The sequence below is a fragment of the Phoenix dactylifera genome, chromosome 8, assembly GCF_009389715.1.
Source record: "Phoenix dactylifera cultivar Barhee BC4 chromosome 8, palm_55x_up_171113_PBpolish2nd_filt_p, whole genome shotgun sequence".
Taxonomy (NCBI): domain Eukaryota; kingdom Viridiplantae; phylum Streptophyta; class Magnoliopsida; order Arecales; family Arecaceae; genus Phoenix; species Phoenix dactylifera.
This window is the reverse complement of record NC_052399.1, coordinates 20,674,895-20,691,557: the sequence shown is the minus strand read 5'-3', so window position 1 is coordinate 20,691,557 and position 16,663 is coordinate 20,674,895. Positions and strand designations below refer to the sequence as shown.

General features: G+C 36.9%; 1 protein-coding gene and 1 long non-coding RNA gene across 2 annotated transcripts; one reads left to right on the top strand and one right to left on the bottom strand.

Moving 5' to 3' along the window:
- The first annotated feature begins 4,293 nt into the window (after positions 1–4,293).
- LOC113462907 lies at positions 4,294–14,296 on the top strand. Its single transcript, XR_005512987.1, has 2 exons — positions 4,294–12,294; positions 14,036–14,296. It is a non-coding gene; the product is annotated as an uncharacterized LOC113462907 (long non-coding RNA).
- Positions 14,297–15,155: 859 nt separating this feature from the next.
- On the bottom strand, positions 15,156–16,128 carry LOC103708604 (rapid alkalinization factor-like). The gene has a single exon (XM_017843611.3). It carries the CDS (start codon positions 15,960–15,962, stop codon positions 15,576–15,578), a length of 387 nt encoding a protein of 128 aa, XP_017699100.1. The 5' UTR covers positions 15,963–16,128; the 3' UTR covers positions 15,156–15,575.
- Between the last annotated feature and the right edge of the window lie 535 nt (positions 16,129–16,663).

Sequence of the window (16,663 nt, the reverse complement as noted above, 5' to 3'; positions counted from 1 at the left end):
TGGTGCAAGAAGGATTGAAAGGGAAAAATACAATATTATGCAATTGGTCTCTTCGAGAATGTATTTTTAGGAGGAAAAATATCTAGCATTAGTATTTTATGAATGAAATTACTTAAGATTTGAAAACATGAACTCATTAAAAACGGTGAAAAAAAACGTCATTAATCATGGCAAGAGTTCTATTGGTTACATGAATTTTAAAGTTTTCTTATTAAACAACGTTTCTTATTAATTTGAAATGTGAGGATTGAACCAAAAAAACTTGAGAATGAGGAGTTATGAAAAGATCTAATATACCCAACGCGAAACTTAAGAAAGACTAAAAACTCCAACTAGGCTACAGTGATTAATCCCTCTGCAAAATGTGATGGATAAATGGTTTAGATACTGTTGGATCATTAATTTTAGATTTTAATAGAATAGTTTCATGTTGATGATGCCTTTGCTATATAATTATGTAAGTAACTAATTTTGATCCTATGCATTTTCTTTGACTGCTTCTCAATTGTATCCATTGTTTTGTTTTTATGTTTCTAGTTACCAATCCATATGATTTTCTAAAAAGAAGTGCTTGATCTGAAAATTAAAAATGATGAGACAAACTCAGCGACAATGGACTCAAGCATATGAAGATTTTCTTTCATCTTCATTTGTCCATGAAGACTAGGGACAAAACCTTATACTTAGTTTCGAGAGAGAAACTAATTATCATGGACTACACTGTTTCCGAATTTGAGTATATAAACCTGGGCTCCTAAGAATATTCAACTGCAAGCCTACAAGTTTTGATCTCATGTCTGAAATCGCTAAAACAAAGGCCTAATGCATGCAACTTAACCAGGTTCATAAAGTTGAAAGGAAGCCTTACGGTCGAAGTCCAAACTTGTATCCGAATTAGGCTATAAAAGGCACTAAACGCCACCACAAGATCAAACTAAAGGCAGACTTGAGCTGCTGACCTTTTTGTACTGGAAAGTGGGTTCTATTATTTATTTGGATTGCATCTTTTGACTTCTAGAATTCATGTAGGTTCTTTTCTAGGAATCTCCTACGAACTTAGGTCCGTATGATGAAAAAAAAAGAAAAGAAAAAGCATGACTATAGTATGATGGTACCATGACACAACGATGAAGTAGTAAAATGTGTGTTTTGACTTCGGAGTAAGAAAATTGAGGCAGAAGAATGGCTATGTGGACTTTTTATTTATTTATTTTAACAACGGCAATGCACACACAACGGGTGTGGATGCATTCCATACGATCCAAAAGAATAAAAGAATACAAAGGAGGCGGGACCAAGAAGTGGTTGTTCTAAATGAAATTCTTGGAATGCTGAGCTGCAAAGGATGACACTCAATTTACTGCACTGTTGACCTCCTTATAGGCATGAGTAGTCCGATGAAAGGTGCACTCACCCAAAAGTCAGCAGATATTATGGATTAGTCGCATCTTATTGGAAACATGATCCGGATCCTAGATCCACTTGATCATCATAGCTGAATCCCTCTCAAGGATGCTACGGTCTATACTCAGCAATCGTCTCGCATAGGAGACGCCCTCCTACGCAGCTCTGGCCTCGACACTGATCACAGTCTGCTCAAAGATTCGTCGACCCTCAGCCGCCACAAGTCTAACCTCTTGGTCTTCAATGACAAACCCGGCGCCTCCGCTGCCTCCTTCCTCGTTGACGCCGCCGTATAAGTTCACCTTGAGAAAATCAGAGGGTGAGGAATCCCAAAATATAGATATAGTCCTGGGTGTGACAAGAAAGACTTGGCTCCATCCTTATATATCCTTCAAAGTTTCAAATAGAAAAATGTCTTCTTCCTTTCTTTTTTATTTTTTTCCCCTTCTTTTATCTCCCAATTAAAGCTGTCATGTGGGGTAAGATGGGCCAACCGGTTCGGATGCAACTGCGAGATCCATAAAGCTGCCATTGGGGCCCGGTCTGGCCGTGAGAGGCGACCAAACCAAGCCCACAGTTGAAATAGGTCACATGTACAGTTCAGATAGCCCGAGAAAATTCTATCCTGAAAATTTAGATATAGTTTACTTTTATACAATATAGTTTTGTTATCAGTTTTTCAATTGCATCAGTAAGTTTTCGTGGTTCTATTGTTGTTGTTGAGTGCGAATAAGTTAATCAGCCGGCTTTTCACTGAGTGCAATGTTTGTCGAAATTGTAGGATTTTTATCTCAGTAATTAGATATACTTAGTTTTCAATTGAATCATTAATTTTTCATGGTTTTATTGTTCTTGTTGAGTGCAAATAAGTTAATCAGCTGGCTTTTACTAAGTGCAATGTTTGCCAAAATTATAAGATTTTATCATTGGGCAGTTGGTTGAGTATCACAAACTAATAACAAATACATGCTTTTCGAGTTCGGCTCATGTATAATGCGTGTTTGTATTGTAGAAGACCGTATAGCCTTATGTTGCTATGTCATCCATCTCAGAGAGAATGGTATTGGCAACTTTCAGAAAGAGCATCATGTTGGATTTCAAACATAATGTGCCACGACAGCCTTTTATCCTTTAGATGGATGATATGGTGGCTATTCAGGATTCTACCTATGCTTTCTAGCAACTAATACCTTCTAAAAAGTTACATATAAACTTTAGTAAAAAAGCTGCACCTACCATCAAGATTGGATCCGCTACTTCGATAGATTCAAGGATGAATGAGACTCAACATTGGTATGACCAGATAGGTTCAAGGAAAATTGCTCAGAACCAAACCCAAGAAATGATAATATGCTAGGGGCATGTTCGGCTGGGGAAGTTAGGCTCTAGAATGAGAATGGAAAGGACTGACTCTTATTCCAATTATTTGGTTGGGGATTCCATTTCGATTATAGAGAAATAAGAATGTCCCAATCCTCTGAAACTGATCTCCACTCTTCTTTAATATTCTAATCCTATTAAATATGACCATTCCGATTCTAATTTTGATTCTGATCATGAATCAAACACCTCTAATTTTCTATAAAGATATAGTCACTCTCTTTTCCTCAGTGAATTAAGTTAAACCTTAAACTTGCATCAATTCAAATATTAAACATTACAACCGGTTCGAACTCCCATGATGATCAACGCAAGCATAAGCTTCCAATCCAGTCCATTCATGCAATCATACCTATACCTTTCATGCTAAATAGGCCGGTATCATTTTTAGATGCATAAAAGTTCCAATTGGTGCTTCTAATTTATCTTTAATGATTTTCATGTAAAATGTTTTGCTACCAAAGCTAGAGATGAGCACTTACAATGTTGCATTGCATCGTAAGTCCGCCAACGCAAGCTTCTATCCGTTAGCATACTTTAAGTAGGGATAATAATTTACGATTCAACCCGTCAATTTGTTTCGTAAACGATCCACTTTAAGTAGGTTTAGATTTTACATAAATGGATTTGGGTCGTAAATGGATCAATCCATCTAAATGGGTCAAGTTCATGCTTAAATTTTTGATCCGTTTAATCCGTTTTGACCCGTTTAATAATTGGATAAGATTATGACCCGATCCATTTGATCTGTTTCAGACTTATTTAACTCGGCTCCCTCAACTTGTTTAAATTTATTTAACATGTTAAAATCCATCTAATCTATTTAATTCATTTAATCTGATTTAACTAGTTTAATAAATAGGTTAAGTTTAAATTTAAAATTTTAATCAATTTTGTAATAAATAGGTTGAATTTGAACTGATTGACCGCATCTAATTCAATTTGTATCTGACCTCACTCGTTCCAATTGCCACGCTGCGGCTACCTGGACCAAAACGTAAAAGCCATCGTGCCTCAGCAGACGCCTATAAAATCCCCCGACCTCTCCGCCGAAGACGTTGTGTCCTCCATTTAGGCTCCGTTTGAAAACTTGGAATTGAGGAGAAAGAAATGGAGTGGAAGGGAAAGTTAAAAATTTTGATGTTTGGGAGTTTTTTAGTGAAGGAAAAGGAGAAAAAAAAAGAGGGAATAGGAGGGAAAATTTTGGTCTCCAATTCTCTCCTTTCTTTCCTTCCATAAGTGGAAGAATTTGGAGAGAAAGAAATTGGATATTAATAATTTTTTTATAATACATATTTTACCCTCTACTTATAAGCATATCCTTTTTATAATAAAGATATTTTAATAAAAGTGTTAATAACGTATGCTTTCTTTTATTTTCTTTACAAACTTTCAAACAAGGGGAAAAAAAGTACCTTCTTTTTTCTTTTTTCTTCTAAAATTTTCAAATAAAAAAAAATCTATTCTATTTCATTCTTTTCTTTTTTTTCTTCTCATTAAAATTTTCCTTCGCTCCCCCCCACTCGCTCTCTCCCGGCTTTTAGAGTGGCCGGGGGCCACGGAGAGGACCCGATCGGTTTTTGAAGGCGGTGAAGCAGCGGGCGGACGTGTACTACAAGGTCTTCGCCGCCCGGTACGGGCAGCAGATCCTCCCCCATCAAAGTGGTGGTTTCCCCTTTCATCCTCGCCTACGACGCCGCTGCCTCCGCCCCCGCCGCTTTGGCATACCCGAGCTTGCCTCTCGCCTCGCCTTCGCCGCCATCTTCGCACGCTGCGTCTTTCTTTTCGTGATCAGAAACGGGCCTTCCTTTTTTGAGTTCTTGATCGGAGATCCCGGTTCTTTTGAGTTCCTGATCGATCTTTTTTTTGTTGTTTTTAATAAAAGTTCTGGAAAACCCTAGTTCTACAATATCTCTGAGATCTTTGATCATAGATAATTGCGTTTTTGGAGTTCTTGTTCAGAAGCAATTACGTTCTCTGAGTTCTTGATTGGAGATTGTGTTTATCGGAGATTTTCGTTCTTTTAATCCTTGAAAATTCCCGTTCTATAATATCTTTGAGTTTTTGACAAGTAGTTACGTCGTTTGAGTTCTTGAACAGAAATATTTACGTTCGTTTGAGTTCTAGAAAAATTTTGTTCTTTTAGTTCTTGAAAGCCTTAATTATAATATCTGTTAATTCTTGAGCAGAAATTACGGCATTTTGACCAGGTGATCCGAGAAATCACTTTCTTTGAGATCTTAACTGGAGAATGCGTTTTTTTTTTTCCTGACGTCTTTAAAAAAACCTGATTTTTGTAGTTTATCTCCCAACAAATACCCACACCACACGTAACGCACACAAACACACACAAACCTGATTTTCTTCTATGAGTTGGGTTGCAGGTTGTAGCAATTCTTGGAACCTACCAATATTTCCTTGGAGTTTGGAAGGAAGGTGATCTGCCAGAGATAATGCTTCGTTTGGCTTTCTGGTTGATGTTCTTTCTTGTTTTCAGTATTATCTTTTTGTGTTCTTTCTGTCATGATTGTACTTGTGGTATTTAGGAGCCAGTATTTTCTTGATCTCCTTGCAGCTTTATGTATGGCTTGTGGATATTCTATGGATATTTGATGCTTGTGGCAGCGTCCCTTTTTTAATATTCCAATGTTTTTTTTTTAAAAAAAAAATTATATCAAAAAGGGGACTTCGTACGCTGGAACACAAAAGGAAATAATTGACTGTAGGCGTTCATTACTAGAGAGAAAGTTGTATGATTTTATACTTCAGTTATATAGAAAAGTTTGATAAGCTTAGCTTGGTTTTGAAGTTGCAGCATAAGGTGCATATAATTTGTTTTAAGTGTTAGGACAGAATGGATTTGGTAACTTATGCTCGTGTGATTGTTGCCTTTTTGACTAGCTTCAGAGTAAGAAAGCCTCAATATCATTTGCTTCGTTATATATTTATATATTCAGATGTAGCAATAAATTCTCTTAAAATAAAGGAGAGTGATATGAATATGTGCCTCCCAAATCTTAACAAAATGCTCAGGGTTCATCAATGCTCAGCTTTTAACAATTTTCTATATATTTTTTATTTATGCAAATATTGAGTAATTCAGAATTATTCATGCAATTGTCTTCCTCAAATAACATTACCGAGAAAGTTGCATTCTACTATCCACTGTATATTGATATTCTCATGATTCATCAAGCCATTTGGACTCCAACTTGGACTAAAATTCCTAATCTGAAAATATAAATCATGCAAACTTAAATCGCCATAATGTAGTGTATGCTTGCTCATGCTTCGGTAGTCAGTTCCAATGCCTTTTTAAGGTGCTGGAAGCATAATTCTTCCTTTTTTTGACCTTCACTGTAATAGTAATGAGCAACCATCTCCATTTGTAATAATAAATCAGAACGGACTTATGCTTATAAATATAAAGTACATTATGTTGATTTACATATGGAGTTGTCTTATAATTTCCTAGGAATTCTCGAACATGCAATGGTTGGCAAGCATTACGATGCACCATGTGCAAGGGTACAGGGAAGGTGCACCATGTGCAAGGTTACAGGGAAGGTGCACTATGTAGTGAAAATTATAGCCCAAAAAGGTAGAGTCATGTCGATAATTGAAGTTTTCTTTTCTTGTCTTTTCTTTTTCCAGTAATGTTATGGAACTTTATCTTAAAAAGAAAGATATTGTATAAAATTTCTGTATCAATTGCTAACAGTTGGGAAGTAACTGTTGTTTCAAAAACTTTTCCGTATATCAATTTGAGGAACTACAGGCAAATATCCAAATCTGTAGATTTAAATAATTTCTGGTGATGTTCTGCACCCAGTACATATTTTGTTCATCTCAACACCTTATCAACATTATTCCATCAACTCTTCTAGTATGACATTAGTCATCTGTCTTCATGAACTACAATTGCTTTAAAAACTGGAAATTGAAGTAAAAGTTTTAGGCGGAGTGCTCTTATATGAAGGTGATATACAACATGAAAAAGATTACTACTGTCAATAACTCAACCTTAGAGGTCTATTTGTCGAGGATGAGTCCACCCAGTGACCTCCCAGTGCACCAAGCCCAAGTCATTAGACAACACTCTGTCTCTACTCTGTACTTGTTGACCAGATCATGATAGCACTATGCCTTTCTATAGTTTCACTTCTTTGTCAAACCTCACATGTTTCTTTCCTTGTAAATGACTGCCAATTAGAACAAAGAAAAAAGTTTTATTCCATTTTCTTCTTGTTAGTACCCACTCTTTTCCAGGGTAGGCTGGTCATTGCAGATTGTAGGTTTTCTTGTCTGGTACAAAAACAATTTCCACTCCACATCTATTTTATAGTTCTGTCTTGTAAAAGATTTTGAAATTTTTTATCAAGTTCTCACCAGACAATGTATCTCGTTGATTTTCAAATTCTGTTTCATTGGTCGCTTTGGACTAAAATGTTATGATCTAGCAATACTCTGGTTTTTTTTTTTGTAACTTGCAATGGAAATTCAGTTTTCCATCCCCACATTGGAGGCCGTTGAAGATCCAAAACTATCCTTGCCTTATAGGTGCTCCTACACCAATCCGTCACATCCTTGCTCCTATAATGCAACTCAAATGTATATGTCCCTCCCAGTCATCTCGAGAAGTACTTAAGATAGAAACTGCAAATGGACAAAGCCATACACTTAGCTCTCCAAAATATCAGCTTTTCTTCTATTTACAATCTCTGGCCAATTCTAAGCTTCTCCTAGGCCTTCTGCTCAACTTAATGTTGCCAGATCACAGTCCTAGCATAATCTTCTTTCTGAAGTCTACCCATATTCACCTTTCTTCATCAGCTTACGTCATCGTTGCTTGTATTTCCTAACCTTCAAAGCCACCTTTCAGTTAACTCAGTTTCAATTCCTTAACTCTTCCAATTCGCTCCTCCCTCGTTTGCTACAATCTGCTTTGAATTCTCAAAGTTGTGACTTCTATTATTCTCCATACTACTCCTTGGTGGAAAAATTCCTACTAGGAATAGAGACAAGTATTAATTAAATGTGGAAAGTCTCCTGCCATTGTAAAGCAGTTCACTATTATGCTGACAGTCTTGTTATCAATCCTCTCCTAATTGGGTTGAAAAAATATGAAAAATAAACAATTAAATAATCATGATAAGCAGTAGAAATTCACCTTAATCTGTGACATGCAAAAAGCATCTAGGAACTGTTGCATATTTATAAGTAGACTGGAACAAGTTTTGAGGATAACATGTGAGAGAACTTAATTTTTGGTGTTTTAAGTCATTAGTGTGTCTGTAGGTGACAATGGAGATAGTATCTTGAGAGAGAACTTGAAAGAGAACTTAATTTTCTCATAAACCTTTCGTCAGTTTTCTTAGAACGAAGCACCCATAGTTGACCTTCAGGGCAAACAGACTTATTTATTACGAGATATTGTTATTTCATATCTTCTTTCTTACATAATCCCTCATGTTACTTATTATAGCCTGTAGGTTTGACTCCACTATAGTTTGTGCAGTAGTGTATGCTTCTTTTATCCTTTAAAATGGTAGCTGAGCAAATCAGACACAAAGAACCTGAGATTGGATGGCCGTTCAGTATAAAGGACAGCAGGATCTTTGTTTTGTTCTGGTCTTGGACTGCTCCTATAGAATGTGTCTTTTTTTATTATGGTATTATCTGGTGAGACAAGTATTTAGTGTGCTTTATATTAGACAATAGCATGCATGTCAATTTGTGTTTCAGGTATCTAGGCGTCATGGTTACCATCTCAGCCAAGATATTGGTTTTTAACAGTACAGTAAGATGTATGTAGTAAATCATCTCTTGTTATCTTGGATATGAACAGTTGTATTTCCGCATATTAGCTGATTAAATGTTAATATTTCACCTGAGATTTTCAATCAGTTAATTATATCTTGTTGTTTTTTTAATATTTATACTTGAGAAACATTAATATTAAATTTAAAATGATTATTTCCACTTCTACTATATCAGCTGATATTTCAATATCTTGATTGTTATATATCTCTCAAGATATTGAGTTTCTTAGTTTATGTAATCAATGATAAACCAATATCGAGGTTATCTTGGTATCTCTCACCCATCGGGATAGGTGAAATATTAGAGGTCCAGATATTGTTTGGCAGGAGCCTTTCCATATGGAAAAAGCAATATAGTTTGTAATTTCACATAGGAAGTTACTATTCATAGGACCATTTTGAACATGGATCATAGTGCTTTTACCCTGTTCCTCATACCCTTGATCATAGCATGGGGGATCCGAAGATTACGGCCTTCTGGTTAATTACCATACCTCAAGTTGGGAGAATTCAACTTTAATGATCATGTCAAGCAGAAACTTTGGTGGGCATACAAGGTTGGTCTGTTACATTCTTAAATTATCGGCATGCACCTTATTTTTTATTTACTTTTAGAAATTCTTTTTGATTACTAGCCTTGTGCATGTTACATGAGGACCCATATTTGAACTTACATAAACCAAATTGGAGGTTAATTCACAACTTGACATATGCATAAAACGAAAATTAGCTTGATCTAGATTTCAGTTACAAATGAAATCATCAAATCTTTTAAGAAACTTTACATGAAACATGGCAAATGTGCATAACCACCAAACTGAACAAGGTTATCAAATTCACAAAAGGCTATCTTATTCAGGATCTCATTTTGTTGCTCATCAACCAAAAATAAATAAATAAAGGATACCAAATCCAACATTCTATATTACATGAAACCCAGAACTCCTGGGCTCAAATCTAGCTCCATGATAATGAGGCCTGCTAAGTAAAGCAGGGTCTAAACTCACAATTAGCCAAATTCACTCTGCCTTTTGTAACATTACATAGTTTTTATTCATAACATTATGGTACACTTATATCTTTCTAAAATATTTGAACGGCCTCATGATTATTTGAATATTCTATGCAAACTGTAAGCATGATTTTGAAACCTTTTTTTATTCGAACATCATAGAACATCAATACAAGGGGTAAAAGTTGTGTACTGTTTTCTTTCTGTCCTGTAACTATGTTCTGTTTTCCACCTGGTGATATATTATGCACCCACATATGGAATTTTTTTTACTATTTCGCATCTTAGAGTTTCTAATCAGTTTATGTGTTCATATTGATTTGTGACGTCTTGTATATGAGTTTCTAATGGTTGCTATGTGACAACCTGGTTGGGAGCACCTGCAGGATGTGAGTATCAACCTGTTTTCGAGAATTTTATGTACTCTTTCAGAAATATGAAGTGCAAACCTCGTCTAATGATACCAAATGTATATGTTTTCAAGAAACTGTATCATCTTTCCTCTCTTCTTGTCTTCGAGGTAGTTGCAGTATCAAACCATAAAATATAGTCCATTAATGCCCCTACTGATATTGGTGAGTGTATTAGCTGACTAGAACATTGATAGTTCATATTGGTGCTTGATAAAAGCTTTTGCGACTAATATATGCTTTAAATCAAATATGCGGTTAACGTTCATCCATAAGCTCTAGGGACGGATTTTTTGCATATTATTTGGTCTATCTATACAACTTCCTTTCCTATGATTTTTTTCAAAGAAGATACACAACTATAATCATAACCATCCATTCTTTTCCAAAGAGATACATGATGAACTATATATCAGCTAATTTCCCATGTATTTTTCTTATAGGATATTCTTTTAAAGAGAATTTTTGAAGATAGGAATAAATGTAGCTTATTCAAGGAAAGTGCAAAAAGTAACAGAGAATAAGAAAATCAAATGTAGGAATGTACTCTGGATTAAGTTGATAAAAAGGAAATATATCTTTGCTGCAGTAATATACAGCGCTGAAGGAGGACACGAGCAACTGAACTCATTTATATTTGATTAAATTTGTCATTGTTAGTCTGAAATGATCTGACCACAATGATCCAGTGTATTGAAGAGATTACTTTAAGTTATCATGGTCCTACATCTGTCCAAGTTATCATTTAATAACTGAATTATTTAGAAGTAAAAATAAACAAATGCATTTTAAACAATCTAAGGACTAGTGAGGTGTCTAATACAATCACCATATAGAGGATTGATGAAAATGTGCTTCACAAGTGTCAATGAGATGTTTAACCACCCCCCTCCCCCCACCCCAACAGACACAAATAAAAAACGAAACACATCCTCGCAAAAAATCTTTTTTCCTCGCGCTCTTCTTTCCTATCAAGTTAGATTCAAAATTTCAGTAAGAAAAAGTTTCGTACTTATATACATATATATTTTAGTTCAAACGAGATTTGTTGGAGTTATTAGAATTTAAAACTTTTAATAAGTGGGATTTAGGAAGTAAGAGATGTGATCCGTGATAGTGGATGATAAGGCTTTGATTTAGGAATTTAACCTAACTTTTTGCATGGGCTGTCAGACTGAATAATATTTTTGTGATTAAGAGGGAGATCTACATTTTGGAATGGTAAAACTTTGATTTTTTTTTTTTGTGCTTCTGGTGGTATATGCGGGAAGAAACCAAACTAGAAGGTACAAACAAGATCCATAATGTATAACCCTGCAGACCGTCAAGTTCTTTCACCCAAAAGCTTAAGTTAGAGGCCCTTGAATTTTTATATTTCATTGAATATGATATTTTCTTTGCTTCTAATTGATCCACCAGTTTTAAAGACGAGAGATCCAGATGATATGCCTCATATTTAACATGTTTCATGACAGTAATAAAATTGAGCTGTCTGTTAGTCCTGTCTCAGATGCTCACCAATATTCCACCACACCCAAGTAACTAATCCAATAAAGTATGTTACATTCTTTTTTTCCTTATAAATTTTTTCATAAATCTTCCAACCCTCATTCTGTAAAATAATTCTGCGACCGTTGACCACTTAGAGTGGAATTTTCAGAAAAGTTTTTGGCTCTAAAACACTATGTGGAATTAGGAATATAGTCAGATCTGCTACATGATTTGGTCACCAACATATCCTGTTGGTACTATATCTGCTTGTGTATATGTGTGTGTTTTTTGTGTAAATTTCAAATTTGTTATATGCTTCGCAACTGTATGTTGTGTTGTTGCCTTTTCCGCAATGAAATGAAACTGCTTCCATTTATTCTGCATTGCTCTTGTTAGGAGGTCATAAAGGAAGTAATGAAACATGTACCCAAGTAATTTTCATTGTTTCCCAGGAGTACAGCACATGTGGAGCTAATTTAAAATCTTCCAGAAAGCTTCATAGCAAGGATGCAGGTAGGGGTAGGCTAAAGTGTTAACCTTCCTTCTAGAGACCCATATCCTACTGGGAAACACTGCAAAGAATTTTTGATGGTAGAAGGTATGCTCTAGGAACGAGGAGCAATCGGAATAGCTTGAGATTTGTCATTCCTGTTCATGTCAGAAACTGGAAGTTGGACAGCTACTATCAACTTATATGTCAAATCTGCATGAGGCCAGTTGCTTGCTAGTAGAGTTCTAATTGCTCTATCAGTAGAGTAAGGAAATCTGTTTCCTGGTAAGTCGCTGAAATAATAGGGATTTTATTTTTAACACAACCCTAAAATATTTTTTAATGAAATTTGTTTCTAACTGCAGGAGTTTCCTAGGCTGTGTCATGTACCCCTCTTTTTAACTCAAGAAAGAAAACGAAAATTGGCACTTTTAAAACTTAAAAAAATGGAGGGATAATCATAATATGATAGTAAACATCAAAATAAAACTTATTTTAAGTATTCATAATCAAATTCAGTTAGTTTTGGTTGGGGCTGGCTGAAACCGCTGAAATTGAATTAAAATCAAAACCTGAAAGTAGGGGTCACTTTGGTTTAGTCTTGGCTAGAACTAATCCATTTCATATGCAACTGGTGCGACAGGTCAGTCTTGAGTGAAACCTAAAACCTTGATTGATCACTTATTCTTTCTTTTCAACAATTAAACTGGATTGCTACAAGACGAGGATTTAAATTGGCAAGTTGTGGGTGGGCTAGTTTCAAAGTGGAACAGTCTCTAATGAAATGTTCCTACAACCTATCCAAAGCCCACTACAACATGCAAAACCAATTTGAAACTATGAAGGGAGACCTTCATTTCTTGAAGTTCAACAGTTCCAAACTTGGAGAACAAAGAATATGATTGTCACCTGTTTAGGTGGCAGGGCTGCAATTCCCACGGGATATTATTTGCTTCACCTAAACAAAATGCCGTTATTTTCAGAATAGTATTATGTTGAAGATATGCCTCAAGGTTCCTAAATTCTTAAGATAATTTGTTATATACTGATTCTGGATTTGGCTTGTTTTTTTGGATATAGGCATGAGGAACGTCTGATTAGTTCACCTGGAACTAACTGCTAAATCAGATTACGGTGAATTAATGTTTATAATTAGAATTAGTGTTCATGATTAATTGCACGATTTTTCCAGTCTTGAAAACATTCAATTCTCATTTAGGTAGTGGTATTTTCCCTCTATGTACTCTGTATTAGGCACATATGAACTACTGCAATTAAGACAATGCATTATAGGCAATATTACCGTAATTTAATATGTAATTTATTAACGATGTGAGAAATTTCTGGTCTGCTTATTGGTTCTGTCATATATTGGGACATGAGTTATTAAGCCTCAGCCATGCAATGCTTTCCAATTGAACATTGAAGTTAAAAAAGAAGATTGTAGACCCTTCATGGGCCGTGTTGGATTTTAAGTGAAGAGGCTTGATGTTGGTTCATCTTGCAGGTACTCAAAATTATAGGTCAGATCTTTTGTAGGCCGGCCTATTTGAAGTTCTATATCGAAATCCTAACTGAGAATAGAATTGGTTAAAGTGGGACATGGTTGTTATTAATCATAATGAAATGATAAAATTATTTTTCTTTTATATACATCATTCACCTTTATTTTATTCTTTTTTGTTGTTATTGGTTTTGGGGGAGGGGCATTCTGTTTGGACACAGTTATTTTATAGAAGTACTTGAGTTTTAGTTTTAAGATTTTGGGCTTATCATTTCCTATTCTGGATGATGCTTCTCGTGATCTCTCAAACATTTTCATGATTCTGGACTGACACCGTTTTTAGTTCTTTGCTTGCTATTTGGTACTTTGTCCTATAACCCTACAAACAAAAATGTTTGATATGCTTATGTTCTCTCAAAATTTCTGCATGTGGAGAAGATCAAATCTGCATTGTTCATAATTAAACTTAATGAGTTAATTGACAAATAATATAATTAGTAATTTGTTTCTCATATATATCAGAAGATGACCCCGTGGTGAAGATGGTGGTTATTCTAAAGAAGAGTCTAAGGTAGTCATATGAGCAAACTGTTTCCTTTAGGCCTTACTGTTGTATTGTCTCATCATTCACATGCCCTGTAATTCTGAGGCGGGAAATGCTCCTTTTATTTTTGTTTTTTTTCCTTCCTTTCTTTTTTTGGGCCATTGATATGTCAAGATACTGGATTGTACCTATATCATGCAGGCAATTGAAAATTTAGGGCCCTTCTGGTATTGCTTTTATGTTTTTTTTTTTTTTTCTTTTCAAAAGCATATGAAAAATATACTGGACCGCAGCTCATATGTTGAAATGGCTTCACATTTTCAGATTGTTTAGTGAAAAATTTTGGAGGCTTTGGAAACAAAACTTCATTGCTTTCGGAAATGAGTGAAATAGAATTAAGGAGGTTCCGTGGGAGCACAGTCTCCCATGTCGAGATCTATGTGAAATTTCACGAATCCGTAGATGTTGATTTGTGCTGTTAGTTCCCCTTTCATCTTGGTTGTGGACCGGGACAGTTTTCTTCCCTTTTTTTTCCCCTCAGCTTAACCAATGAAGTTTTTGATAGAGACGGACAACCTATTGGATTGCAAAGGTTTCCGTTCCAGCAAATGGACCTTCCATCTGGTACTTCAATATCTTTCCAGATGGCAAATATTTATGTGTTTTCAGAATGAAATTTACAGTTGAACATTCTAATATACCTAAGATAACGGGTATCATTAAATTCCATCTATGCGTATACTTCCCAGTCTGCAGGATATAATTCAGATAGATCCAATTCCAGTCCAATATTTTGGGGAAGATTCAGGTCTGACTTATTAAATTGTTATGCTTTTGAGCCCAATGCCTAACCTTAGCTATCGCTGAGTGGTTAGGTTGTTTAAGTTACTAAATTTTGAATGGCAGCGATCTGGATTCGATCCTAATTTTAGCGAGGCTTTCTTCCATTCTATTTTACTTAAGAAAATATAAAACAGTTCAAACCTTAATGCTTGAAAATCAGATATGAAAATTAAGAAGCCATAGCTTGTCTGTGTCCACCATGGCAACTCCAAAGTAGATCATGATAGGGAAATGAGAGAAGCAGGATGCGTGATAATATGTGGGTATGCGGTCCATGCTTCAATGCTAATTTTTAGAAACCAGATCATCCATGCAGCTTCATATACATATTTTCTCCATAACATTCACGGAAACGAGTTGAGAGAGAGAGAGAGAGAAGATAAGAGCCAGCTATAGCTAGGTCTCTTATTACAGCCACATGAAATAATACACGACGGTAATATTAGTATAATAGTAGGGCCAGCAATAACAGCACCAGTCCTGTGAACAAATTGGATAGCATGGAATGGAATGGAAGTTACGACAATTCACGGGGAGGAGGGAAAGTTTTAGGGACCTCGTGATGGACAGTACTGACTCGGAACAATAAAAATAACCAAACCAGATCTCCCCGCTATTCTTTCCTTGCTCATTGCTGCTTTCATAAAAATCTTGTTCGCTTCTACTGGTTGCTGATCAGTTGAAGATCCTCTGGCACTGCGTGATGACGCTGCAGCCACGGCGGTAGGGGTTGGCGCTTTTCCCCCTGGAGCAGTTGTAGTACGACCGGCCTCGGCGGTTGCACGGGACTCGGTTCTTGGAGAGCGCGCCGTAGCTAATGTGCCTGACGCCGGCTCTTGCCAGGCCACGCCGGCTGATCCCGGTCTCCGTCTCCATCTCCGTGTCCTCGTCGATGCACTGGCCTAGAAGCCCGTCACACCTCCCATCCCCCCTGGCGGCAAGGAAGTCCGCGACGGCCTCGGAGCCGACGGTGTTGAGGGCCGACGAGTTGGTGGTGCAGGCCACCGCCAGCAGCAGGAGGAGGAGGAGGAGGAGGAGGGGGAATCCGCGGCGCGGAGCCATGCGGCACAAAGGTGGTGGGGGCGGGCGGGTGGCTCTTCTCTTTGCTTCTTCTCTTATTGCGTGTCGGTTTTGTTAGTTATGGGCTGGCCTGGTCCCTTCCCTCGCTTGCTCTCCCCGGGGAGAGGGAGAGATATGATAGCCGAAAGGAGAGGAAAGGGGGTGGTGGGTCTGTGGGTTTCGGGGAGAGAACGTATATGGCGGGCTTTCGTTTGGGACGCCGTTGGGGCCGGGATGTCTGACATCTATTGGGGCCGGGCGCCCGTTTCTTTCTCCTTGTTTTTCGCTTTGGGGGAAGGATTTCACTTGGCGTTCGCACGAATCGACCGATCGATGGATCATGCAATGATCCGTGCAGGCCGTGGATGAAAGAATTCTCTGAGATCCACGCCCTCGTCCTTCGGTGGCTAACCGCCAGTTGCTATATTTGCCACCTTCATTGCCAGCCTCCAACACCACAGTCGCCGTTTACCAAAACCGAAAGAGAGATTTGACGGACAACCATATGAGTCGCACTTTTTTTTATCGAATGCCTCCTAAATCTGTCTCCTACTTGGGTTGGTGGTTCGCCAAGCATTCCTCCTAGCAAAAGTGTTGCTTAGCTATGTATATATTACATGCGTACCTTGCATGCACGTGTGGTGGCTTGCTTGTGTTGCATTTGATGGGAATCGAATTGACACAAGCTCCACATGCAACCCACA

Excerpts from the sequence above, each read along its gene's own strand:
- LOC103708604 (XM_017843611.3), bottom strand. The coding sequence starts at position 15,962 with ATGGCTCCGCGCCGCGGATTCCCCCTCCTCCTCCTCCTCCTCCTCCTG.